The following is a 12,624-nucleotide window of genomic DNA, read 5'->3' on the forward strand; positions in this document are numbered from 1 at the left end:
AATAGCAGAGCCATACACTGAAGAGACTTTTCACGAGTGCCACTTCCCTGTATGAAAACTATCCCCATGACCCCGGAGTGCGCCATAAAGTTATGTGAAAAATTTTCCGTGGATCAGTTTCAATATGAGTCCACATTAAATGGGAATGACCTGCAATCTGATCAACTTACAATGAGGCCTGGTCATCGGTGCTGGACTAGCCGGGGTCAGGATGTCACTGCCAGCTGCGTGGGGTTTTCTCATGTAACAATGTGGTGAGTATACCAAAAATGGCGCGTTTGAAAAAAAAAAAAAACTGCTATAAAAGTGGGTCCTGTTGATGGAAACAACTTGTCAAAGAAAAAGGTGAGAGGAGGATGTTAAGAATCATTCACAGGTGTTGCACAGTCAAGCAAATTGCAGGCACATACGATGCTGGTGATCCAACGAACGTGTCCGAATGCGCAACTCATTGTTCCTTAGCATGGATGAGCAGGCGACCAGTTCTAGCGCCATTGCAGGCTAAGAGACAGAAAGGAGAAGCTCCAGTGGTGCAAAGATCAGATGACTGAGCAATAGAAAAGCATCCCCTGGTCAGATGAATCCAGGTTTCTGTAGCCCCGTGCTGATGGGAGTCAGAATTTGGCGCAAGCAGCGTGAATCAATCAATCCTTGTCAAGTGTCAGCACTTCAGGCTGATGGAGGTGCAGTAATGTTGCTGGGAATGTTTTTATTTGTGGTTTTTGGCATACCTTGGGCTCCCTGATACTTTTTGGATGGACCGCATAAGAAGCTACTATAGTTCTGAAGACCTAGAGTAGATCCAACACGTGCCACCAGATGAGTGCCTAAATACTACTGCCATGCAGTGGTCTAATGTACAATGCCCCAATACAGGGCTTCAGTTCTGGAGGCTTCTAGTTAGAACCTGTTGTGATGATGGCCTCTGTCTGCTAAAGGTTCCCCTAAAAGTCCCTTTGTGCTCGACTTGTAAATTTTGGTCCTTGATGGATTTTCTGTTTTTCTGCACAGTGCACCGAGACTTGAAGCCGTGCAATATCCTCATCTCTCTGCCCAATGCCCAGGGCAGACAGAGAGCAGTTATTTCAGACTTTGGCCTCTGTAAGAAGCTTGGAGTGGGAAGGAACAGCTTCAGCCTGCGCTCAGGAATCCCCGGGACCGAGGGCTGGATCGCACCGGAGGTTCTACGGGATGGAAGAACGCAAAACCCAGTAAGTGATTCCAGAATCGTATCGGATACTGCAGAACGTGCGTGCAGTCTGAGATGGCACTTGTGTTGTATATTCGCAGACGGCAGCCGTGGATATTTTCTCTGCCGGTTGTGTATTTTATTACGTCCTGGCAAGTGGACAGCATCCATTTGGAGACAGCCTGAGGAGACAAGGGAATATACTAAACGGGTCGTACAGCCTGCCGCAGCTCCAGGAGGAGACGCATGGTAAGGAGCTATAGAGGATCTTCATATGGGGCGTTCTGTATATAAGACAGTGGATGATGTTAAATATGGCAACTAATTAGATGGAATTTGCCACCTTATATTATTATTATGCCACTTTTGGTTCTTCAAATCTGGTGGTTTACATTTGCAATGGTTAGCGCATTATATATAGGACCTGGACCTACTATGCCCACTAACAATGCAACATGCCCAAATTGTGCCTACAGATAATGTGGTAGCACGGGACTTGATTGAAGGAATGATCAGCAGTGATCCAAAGCTCCGGCCTTCAGCGCCTCATGTTCTCAGACATCCGTTCTTCTGGGCGCGTGAAAAACAACTACAATTTTTCCAGGTTGGAATGGTGAAAAATGTGTCTTTTATTGCTCTGTAGACTTCCAAGCTGCCTTTCATCTACAGCTATCCAAAGTACTCTTCTGGTTAATTTTTGTAATTTTTATGTTTATAGGGAACAGAACTTTTTCTGATACAAAGCTCTAAATCCTCTCCTTCCCTTCATATAATCATTGAGTTAAATAATAAAATTGTAGCCGTTCACAGCCAGCACTAGGGGGAGCTCAGGAGCTTTCTGAAGACAGATTTTATTTATTTATTTTTTAAAGGTAATTTTCCTGGCAAAAAACTACTACTGAACTTTTCTCAAAGGCAGTCGTCAATATCGTCACCGACCGCTTGGGGTCCCCAGCAATTAGCTGATCTCTTGGCCTGCTGCTAGCGCAGAGGGCTGGGCATTGTCATCGGGAACAGGAGCGGAAGTGCCATAGCTGGTCTAACTTCCATTGAAAACAATGGGAGCTGAAGCAGCTATTACATTTCCAGAACTTCCACCTCTGAAACGGACAGCGGGCTGGGCGATCAGCTGATCACCGGGGATCTCGAGCAGTCGGTCCTTAGCAATTAATTATTGATTACTTATTCTGAGGATAGGTCCCCATTGTTTTTTGTCCAGAAAAGCCCTTTTTAAAGTGGTTGTCCGGGGTTAAAAAAACAGCTGCTTTCTTACAAACACAGCACCATCCTTCTCCGTGGGTTGTCTGGTATTGCAGCACAACTACCATTCACTTCAATGATGCTGAGGTGCAATACCACACACATCCCCCTATGGACAAAAGGGCAGTGTTGTGTTTTGACAAAAGCCGTGTTTGTCTAACCTTGGAAATCCCTTTGATGGGAGCTGTTTTAAAATCTGTATGCAGTGAGCTCCCCCTAGTGATGGCTGCAGGTAGAAAGTATTTTATCATTTACCTCTATGGCTGTGTAATAGAAAGGAGAGGATTTGGAGCCCTGACCCTCATAAATGACCCTTGTACAAATAATAAATTTGTATATGTATTAACAGAAAATAGTAATATATAGTTCATTATGCAATATATTAAATATTAGCTAATACAAGTTGTATTTTCTCTATTTGTGTTTTTTATTTCACACATTCAGGATGTCAGTGACCGCATTGAGAAGGAGCCACAAGATAGCCCCCTGATTGTCAGCCTTGAGACAGATGCTCGTTCTGTTGTGCGAGTCAACTGGCGACTACACATATCTGTTCCCCTACAGACAGGTAACATCACAGCTAAGAGACACGGGGGCTCATTTATAGAAACCATGACGGAAAAAGGTGCAGCTGTCACCCATAGCAACCAGTCCAGTCACTGAAGTTGGAAACCTGTAGTTAAAAAGTCACATCTGAATGTGATTGGTTGTTTTAAAAACATCTATATTTTTATGTTTAAATAATTGGCAAGGAATGCTGGGAGATTTCAGCTCTGTAGCCTGTGAAAATAGCACTAGAGTATAATACAGGCTGTAACTCAGGGTCAGTACAGGAGAAGTAATGTATGTACACAGTGACTCCACCAGCAGAATAGTGAGCACAGCTCTGGAGTATAATACAAGATGTAACTCAGGATGAGTACAGGATAAGTAATGTATGTACACAGTGACTTCACCAGCAGAATAGTGAGCACAGCTCTGGAGTATAATACAAGATGTAACTCGGGATCAGTACAGGATAAGTAATGTAAGTACACAGTGACTCCACCAGCAGAATAGTGAGTGCAGCTCTGAAGTATAATACAGGATGTAATTCAGGATCAGTACAGGATAAGTAATGTATGTACACAATGACTCCACCAGCAGAATAGTGAGTGCAGCTCTGGAGTATAACACAGAATGTAACTCAGGATCAGTACAGCATAAGTAATGTAATGTAATGTACACAGTGACTCCACCAGCAGAATAGTGAGTACAGCTCTGGAGTATAATACAGGATGTAACTCAGGATCAGTACAGGATATGTAATGTATGTACACAGTGACTCCACCAGCAGAATAGTGAGTGCAGCTATGGAGTATAAGACAGGATATAACTCGGGATCAGTACAGCATAAGTAATGTAATGTATTTCCTCAAAGAGCAAAACATATTTGCAGTTTATAGCTGTACCAGTTACAGCATGAAAGTGACATTTACATGTGGGTGGTTTCAATACTTTATTCTCCTTTTTTTTTTTTTTGTTTACAGACCTGAGGAAATTCCGTTCATATCGTGGAAATTCTATACGAGATTTACTCCGAGCCATGAGAAACAAGGTAGATTGCAGCACAGGAGCCTGTAAACTATAAGCAGACTCGCATTTCATTCTGTTTATCACACAATAGCACTGTAATAGAAATATGGAGCTTTTGAGGGTAAACATCATTAAAGGGGTTGTCCCGCGGCAGCAAGTGGGTCTATACACTTCTGTATGGCCATATTAATGCACTTTGTAATGTACATTGTGCATTAATTATGAGCCATACAGAAGTTATAAGACGTTTTTCACTTACCTGCTCCGTTGCTAGCGTCCTCGTTTCCATGGAGCCGACTAATTTTCGCCGTCTAATGGCCAAATGAGCCGCGCTTGCGCAGTAGGGGTCTTCTTCTTTTCTCAATGGGGCTCCATGTAGCTCCGTGTAGCTCCGCCCCGTCACGTGCCGATTCCAGCCAATCAGGAGGCTGGAATCGGCAATGGACCGCACAGAAGCCCTGCGGTCCACCGAGGGAGAGGATCCCGGCGGCCATCTTCAGCAGGTAAGTAAGAAGTCACCGGAGCGCGGGGATTCAGGTAAGCACTCTCCGGTGTTCTTTTTTAACCCCTGCATCGGGGTTGTCTCGCGCCGAACGGGGGGGGGGGGGGGGGGGTTGAAAAAAAAAAAAAAAACCGTTTCGGCGCGGGACAACCCCTTTAACCCTTTGCAATCCACTGTCTGACCTCTGAAGACATTATGATTTAAGGCTGTGCAGCTCTGATGTTGGAAAACATCCGTTGGGGTTCTCTTACTGTATTTTGCCAGCCTCTCTGGTGTCAGAGCCTATCCAATGTGTCACTTCATGCAGTACTGGCTTTAGCCAGCAGGGAGCGCCGTTGTCTAACAGAAGAAAAAGAGTAAGCCCCCTAAGAAAACCAGGATACAAATTGGATTGGAAAGGGTTAAGCTCCAACCCAGCAGAATGCGAGTGACACTTCACACCTCCACAATAGTGTGCAGGATCTGGATGTGTCACCATACATATTGCTTAGAGGGGCATTCCAGTTTCACCAAGTAAAGCTTTTTTCATTGTATGGTAACTTTTATATAACCTTTTACTGTGCAGCTTCACAAAGTTTTCAAGATCTCTGCTTACTTTCATCAAATTCCCTGTTTATTTCCAGTGGCTGGAAACCTGTCCTGGTTATAATAGGTTCTAGTTACAGGAGGCGGTGCTCATACATGCTGCTTACTGAGTTGTGGACGCGTGCGATGATCACATAACCAGGACTAATTCATATGTCTAGCACATTGCACTAGGAAGGATGATATTCATTGACTGCAAGCAGAGATCTTCAAAGCTATGCTGAAAGTATATTACAAAAAAATATAATTTTTCATCATAAAATGAAAAGACTTTATTCACAGATACCCCTTTAAAGCGACCCTCCACTTTCAGGACAAAACTGCGCCCTAGGACGGGAGGCGGGAAATATATTATTGCTGTTTTTCTTTGCTCATGTCCACCCGATCCACTGGTTCAGGATCCTGTTTTCAGCCATGTAAGATGACCACTGCTCTCTGATTGGCCAACACAGATCACATGAGTGTTGCTAGTGATTAGAGAGTAGGTATATTGCAGTGATGGCGAACCTTTTAGAGACAGAGTGCCCAAACTGCAACCCAAAACCCACTTTTTTTATCGCAAAGTGCCAACATGTCAGGGGGCGGGGCTTATCATGACATACGATTTTTACCTCAGTCGTTCTAAAAAGGACAGGGCTGTTTCAAAATAGATGGGGAATGCCCTGTGCTTGTTTCCTAGCTGTAGTACCATTGGTGCGGATTTTGACTGGAAATCAGCCGCGTATCCGCATCTGATTACATACTATGTGGCGCTCTCTCCTCACCTTCCCTGAAGGCTTCCTGCTTTCAGCGCTCGCCGGCTTCTGGTTTCCAGCGGCCTGTAGTGGCATCACCTGACCAGGCTGCTGGGAACCGGAAGGTGGGGAGCGCTGACAGCAGGAAGCCTTCAGAAGAGGTGAGGGGGAGCGCCACATAGTATGAAATCAGATGCGGCATTTCCACCACGTGTAAACATACCCTTTAAGTCAGCTTGAGGTATACTGCCACGTGCAGAGGATCCTCACTAGTAATGGTGTCCCCCCGCAGTGGCCCCAGTAGTAATACTATTACTACTGGGGCTGATATAGGGGACACTAGAGACCCATATACTTACAACCTCCTTGTAGTCTAAGCGCCGCTCCTTCTTATCTCAGTGCTGCAGCAGACGTTAATGTGTGCACCCGGACACATCCTTCCTTCTCCTCTTGCGGAACCAAGGAGGAAAGGTCAGGAGAATAGGGTCCCAGGTGCACACATTAATGTCACAGTGTGCACCCGGGATTAGCTGTGCAGCTGAGTGATTACTGGCTGGGGAGCCATGGCACCCCAGCCGGTATTCACTACTGTGGTAAGCAGCTGGTGCGTGCCCTCCCTGGCATGCGTGCCATAGGTCCGCCACTACTGGTAGTTTAACCATACCAATGCACTGAAGGCATTAGGTAGTCTGAAAATTGGGTTGATCATCTTGGATAGCTGAAAACTGGGTTCAGAACCAGCGAATCTGAGGGCCATCCGTAAAGAACAGCAGCAGATAAGATGATTACCTCCTCCCGTCCCAGGACAAAATTTTATCCAAAGCCAGAAGGTCTCTTTAGGTAAAGGCACGAACAGTAGGTTCGAAAGCATTCGTTGAGGGGAGCATTAAGGGTCCTCCAAAGTAACTGGAACAATTTTCATCCACTCGTCAACCCGACAAGTGTTATTTAGTAACTTGCTCAATGTATGTGAGCAACAAGCAGGCGACTGGTGAATCAGACTACATAGGCTTTGCTTGCAGTCTTTAACCATGGAGGCACATCCGTCTGCATACTGAAAGAGACCGTTTGGAAAGCTGCTTAAAGGAATTGTCTACGAAAACAAGTTTTCTACTCAACGCAGGATAGGGAATAGCTTGGTGATCAGTGCGGATCTGACTGAGACCCCCACCAATCCTAAGAACTGTTGCAGTCATACATACAAACTGCTGCTCCATTCATTCAAGTGGGACTGCCAGAGCACATTAAGCATGTGAATGTTGCGATCTCCAGTGGTCCTCCTGAAATAAATGGAGCAATGGTGCGCATGTATGGAAGTCGCTGCCTTTATTGCAGGACCATCTGGCCCTTTTTGGAATCCGTAGGGGTCCCAACAGTGAAAAATGATTTAGGTGGGATAGCCTCTTTAATGCATCTAAAATAATGAGAGAAGTTTAAAAATGAGTTCTTCAACATAATGTGGTCAACTTTTATTCTGTTCCTCTAGAAACATCATTACCACGAGCTGCCGGCTGAAGTCCGGGAGACGCTCGGCTCCGTCCCTGATGAGTTTGTGGCTTATTTTACATCACGTTTCCCACTTCTGCTCCTCCATACGCATCAGTCTTTGGCGCAGTGTGCACAGGAGAGACTCTTCCATCCGTATTATCATTGGGAGCCAGGCCGTTGATGCTGCCGCCTGGACATCTAGTAACCATGGCCAGACCCGTCTGGGGGACGAGCTGGATCACACTTGATGTACTGTGACCAGGCTGCTGTTTTTATACAGTCCATTGCACTGCCTTTTATATTTGCACCATTATTTTATCACTGTTTTGCTTTTAGATAATGTGTAACCCAAAAGGTGCCTTTTTATATCCGTTTTGAATCAGTTGCACCTAAGGGGCTCCTCACAGGCCTCATGTCTCCAAAAATGGGTACAGATTAGAGATGAGCAAGCGTACTCGCTAAGGCAAGCTACTCGAGCGAGTAGTGCCTTATGCGAGTACCTGCCCGCTCGTCTCTAAAGATTCGGCTGCCGACGGGGGAGGAACGGGAAGGAGATCTCCTTCCCCCCCCCCCCCCCCCTCCCTCCCTGCTCACTCCCGCAACTCACCGCTCTCCCCCGCCGGCACCCGAATCTTTAGAGACGAGTGGGCAGGTACTTGCATAAGGCACTACTCGCTCGTGTAGTTTGCCTTAGCGAGTACGCTCGCTCATCTCTAGTACAGATCCCATTAAGGCAAGGGTCGTCCGCCCGTAGCACTGCAGACTATTGGGGCATGTAAGGAGGTGTAGTTTAACAACTGCTGTGCCACATGTTGAAGTTCCTTGCCCTAAGGTGAAAGTCTACAAAACAAAAAGTTTCATTTTACAAGATTTGCCCATTTGGGTGTGGATGTGGCACTGAGATTAATTAAAAGTTATGTTTCCCATGTTTTGTTAGGGTATATAGAAAAGGATACCCTCCCGGCTTGGGGTTTCTGCTAACGGACCTGTCCAGTTAGAGATGGTCCTGATGGGACAATCCTTTTAAGTATTTTTATAAGGGTATATTCACACATAGTGGAAAATGTGCAGCATGTTTTTGTACTTGCCCGCACCTTGTTCTTGCGGAATCCAGTGGTGAAGGCTGCGGGCACTCTGAAAATCTGACTCTTTTTAGACTGCTGGGTGTGCGCTCAGTGCCATAGAAGTCTATGGGAGAGCTTGCACACAGTGCTCTAAGAACTCAGATTGTTGGACCATGCAGACTTTGACAGTGAGGGAGTAAAAAAAAAATACATCCTTTAACTCCCTGAACAGCATCCGGGGAAACTATCCCCACTGAACACCACCATAAAGGGGTTGTACCAGTATAGATCTTATTACCTATCCTCTGGAAAATCTAAGTCTCATTGCTGGGGGTTGCCCCAGTGAGACCCCAAACAATCTGAAGACCAGGCGTCCTGTGTTTCCCTCTTTGTGTCACTGCAAGTTTGCTGTATCCACACGCAGTGATATCAGATTGAATGGAGATGTGGTCACACACGTGCCTGCGCTACGCCATTTGTTTCGGGGGAGGGGGGGGGGTGCAGTGTGTGACAAGGGATCCCGGTTCTTGGTATCAGCAAGACCCCCACTGATTAGACTTATCACCTGTTCTAGGGACAGGTAATAAAAGTGAGGATAGACTTTTATTAACAGCTTTAAGAAATCCCATCCATACACTGTGGGAGAAATCTACAGCGCGCCAATTTATGCTGTGGATTTCACTTCAAGTGAGGGGTAAAAGCTGCGCTCCATGCAGATCTGCTATATATGAATGTAGCCTAAGGCTCTATTTATACGTCACTTGTCATAGTAGGTTTTTGTGGCAATTTTTGTAATATGACAGCTAGAACTGGTGATGTAGGCAGAACCTTCCACTGATGCCTCTACGGTTTAGTCATTTTACATTCCATTGATGTAGCGTTTATTCCAGTTTGATATTTTGAATGAGAAATCTAAAAACTCTGTTTTTCCCTCTAAAGTGTTAAGTGGTTATTTTTAAATGGCTTTTTTCTAAGGAAGTAATTTATTTTGTATTTGCAGGGGAGCGACTGTACATATTTTAAAAAAGGATTTAAGAAGTGAATTAAATGTGCCAATATAAATGATTTATTGCTTTAAATGTCAGGTTTTTTTAAGTAATTTCCACTTTGGTTGGTGAAGTAGATCTGTCTTACCTGGTGCAGAGAAAAAAAAAGAAACATATCCAAGCACAAAACTGAAGTGAATGAGATGATTAAAATGCAGATTTAGGGCCCATTTACACAACGATTATTGCTTAAAACTCGTTTAAACGAACACAAGCGTTACGTGGAAATGGGCCATTTCAGTCAACGAAAAAACCCGCTGGATCACAGGTTTCTCAGTCAGCGCTTCACCTTCTAAGTCCTTCAGTGTAACCTCCCTGCAAGAGCCCGGATTACCTTAGAGGTGATGTCAGCGCTTGTGCAGTAGTTTAAATGTAGGTTGGTCCTTGAAAAAAAAAGCCCATGATGTCCACAGGGGATGGTGAATCTCAACTCCCCGTGTATTTCTATAGAAGACAAGGAGACTTATGCTGTTCAGGGTAAAAAAAAGTGGTATTCCCAACTCGGCAAACTATCCAACCACAGCATAGGGGATAACATGATCATCAGTGGTGGGCTGAGCACTGGGACCTACACCAATTCAGAGATATGTCCCAGACCTAAGTGGTGGCTGTGCACTCACACCACTGCTCCCTTCACTTTTATGGCAGTGCACATGCTCAGTAACTTCTGGCACTCCTAGTGAAGTGAATGGAGGAGCAGCACACATGCCACTATCCATGCAGACAGTTAGGACCTGTTTGAGTGGTTGGGGTCTGGGAGACCCAATCATTGAAAAGTTTTCCCCTTATTCTGTGGGGTTGCGCCAAGATGTGTATGCAGGTGTCCAGACTTTCCCCTTTCAGTGGATGGCAGGGGAAAGAAGGATTGGGCTGGTGGATTTAACATCTTTTTAATCTCAGGGAGGGAAGGCACCTGGTATCTAGCAGGAGCCTGTTCTCTAACCATGTGTATGCTCAGTTGAATTTGTATATTAGTGGGGTTATTTACTATTTAAGACCTCATGTCCATATGCAAAATTGATTTGCGGATGATCCGCCGTTCAATATGCCCATAGACATTCATAGGGCATCCATAGCTAAGTAAATACCTCTGGATGGCATTTTGATTTTTTTTCCCCTGGCGTGTGGATCACCTGCACGGGGAAACCACCTGCAGCACTCTATTTTCTGCGGTTTCCTGCATGGATGGCTTACATTGACATCCATGGAAGCCAACTGTGTTGCGGAAAAGCAGATTGGAACGCCCCCTGGTTTTTTGTTTTTTTTTTCTTCAAACATCTGCTGTGCAGAAGAACGATCTGGCCGCAAAAGAGAAGCCCGACACGGCAGCTGGACAGGTAAGTAAATGTCTTTAGGCCTCATGTCTGGACATCGCTGGATTCCACACTTGGGAACCGTACATGCCTGTGGACATGAGGTCTAAAAATTAGTGCAAACTCAGGCCAATACCTTACAGGAGTTTGTAAAAAATAATTTTTTTTAAATTCATTCGATAGTGTTAACGCACCCCATCATTACAATGGGTCATCTGGTACATTAAGTACTGCAACGAACTAATAGAACTGACAGCATTCAATTAGCGCAGCGCTAATCTGAAAACCCCCGTTGAAATCAATGGAGGCTTAGAGCATAAAAACACCTGTGTGAGTGGTCTTAAAGGGGTTCTGACGTGAAAAAACATTTTTTTACTTACCTGGCCAGGACTGATCGTCAGGCATGTCCCCTCGGTTGGGCATCTTCTTCTGTGGCTTCTAGAAGCAGAGCTGGAGCGGTCAAAATGACCGCTTTCTGCTCTGCTCCGCTCCATCAGTCAGCCACTTCTGATGTGAACGGACAGACGCCACGTCACAAGCAGTGCTTGCTGTGGGTGGGCCCTCCGTCTTGGCTGAACTCCCGCGTTCTGAGCATGCGCAGTGTCAGAGGGCACCTGTCTTCTGTGCATGCGCGCAGTCGGAGGGGGGTTGCCTGTCCAGGCTCGTCGGAGGAGGAAGAGAGCCTGCTGGGAGATGACCCCCACTGCACAACAGGAAAAAGGTAAGTATAAGGTTTTTATGTTTTAGCATGCCATTACTCGTGAGTTCCCTGTGTCCATTAGGCAGACCAAGTAACAATGGCTGCTAAAGCATAAAAACCTTATTCGTGTCAGAACCCCTTTAAGGCCCTTTTACATGCAATGATTATCGCTCAAAAGTCGTCCAAACTGATAGTTACATGTAAATGCAGGCATTGCACTGGTCGTCTTTTTATTGATGGATTTTAGTTCACTTAAAATCCATCATTCAGCAACTGAAAGACTGAGCAAATACATTCCATTTGAATGTATTTTGCTCATCTTTCAAAAGACTGCAGGATGTTCTCTGGACACATTTACACTAGCTGTGGAAGAGAACAATGCAATCTGCCAGCAGCTGGGAGGAGAATGGAATGTGTGGCAGCTGTTTACACAGCTGGGCTCTGCAAACTCCTAGGGGTAGTTTTACATGCAAATGAAGATGTGTTAATGACCATTAACACTGAGGCAAATAGATCGCCAAATCTTTAAAGGTGCATTTACCCAGCAAGATGATCGCTCAAATGGCAGTTTTGAGTAATCACTTTGCATAAGCTCTTAAGCAGCCAATTAGCTACTCCATGCAGAATCCCACAGCGGGTCCCTCCTTTCCTGCGGGCACGAGGCCTTAAAATTAATTTCTCTTACCTGTCCAGACGCAGCAGATCTTCCCTCTGTTGTGGCCGGATCTTCGGCCAGGTGGATGTGCTCGGCACACCGGAAGTGGGCCGCGCACTTTTTTTTTTAAACTCCTGCTTTCCCGCGCCGCAGAGCAGAAATTCAGCTGCAGGTGCACTGCGAATACGAACAGCTTCCATAGGCTTCTATGGAAGCCTGTGGGAGACCTGCAGACAATGGGAGCATGCTGTGGGTGATTTCCTGCATGTGTGATCCATGCGGCAGGGAAAAAGGACATCTGCATGTATTCACTTACCTGCGGGTGTCCAATGCAGCCCTAGGCCACGGAAACCATGTGTGGGACACTCATGCGGATTTTTAAGTTATAAATTGTCCAGTGGACATGAGGCTTAAAAGTACAGTTGCAGGTCCTGTATGGGACCACAGACAGTTTGGTGGATTTAAAGGTTGCTGATAAATCTAAGGGTTAACAGCCGCGTGGCTCGTTGCAGC

At 45.6% G+C, this 12,624-nt stretch overlaps 1 protein-coding gene across 1 annotated transcript in view; it reads left to right on the forward strand.

Annotated features, from left to right (window-relative positions):
* Positions 1–7,882, forward strand: part of ERN2 (endoplasmic reticulum to nucleus signaling 2) — a 35,581-nt gene extending 27,699 nt beyond the window's left edge. Inside the window, exons 17-22 of the mRNA XM_066576525.1 lie at positions 1,012–1,211; positions 1,291–1,438; positions 1,666–1,793; positions 2,894–3,017; positions 3,979–4,046; positions 7,332–7,882. Coding sequence (XP_066432622.1) covers positions 1,012–1,211; positions 1,291–1,438; positions 1,666–1,793; positions 2,894–3,017; positions 3,979–4,046; positions 7,332–7,514 — 851 coding nt within the window. The 3' untranslated portion in view covers positions 7,515–7,882. The remainder of the gene's footprint in view (positions 1–1,011; positions 1,212–1,290; positions 1,439–1,665; positions 1,794–2,893; positions 3,018–3,978; positions 4,047–7,331) is intronic.
* Positions 7,883–12,624: the final 4,742 nt, after the last annotated feature.

This window comes from Eleutherodactylus coqui, chromosome 8 (genome assembly GCF_035609145.1).
Source record: "Eleutherodactylus coqui strain aEleCoq1 chromosome 8, aEleCoq1.hap1, whole genome shotgun sequence".
Lineage (NCBI taxonomy): Eukaryota > Metazoa > Chordata > Amphibia > Anura > Eleutherodactylidae > Eleutherodactylus > Eleutherodactylus coqui.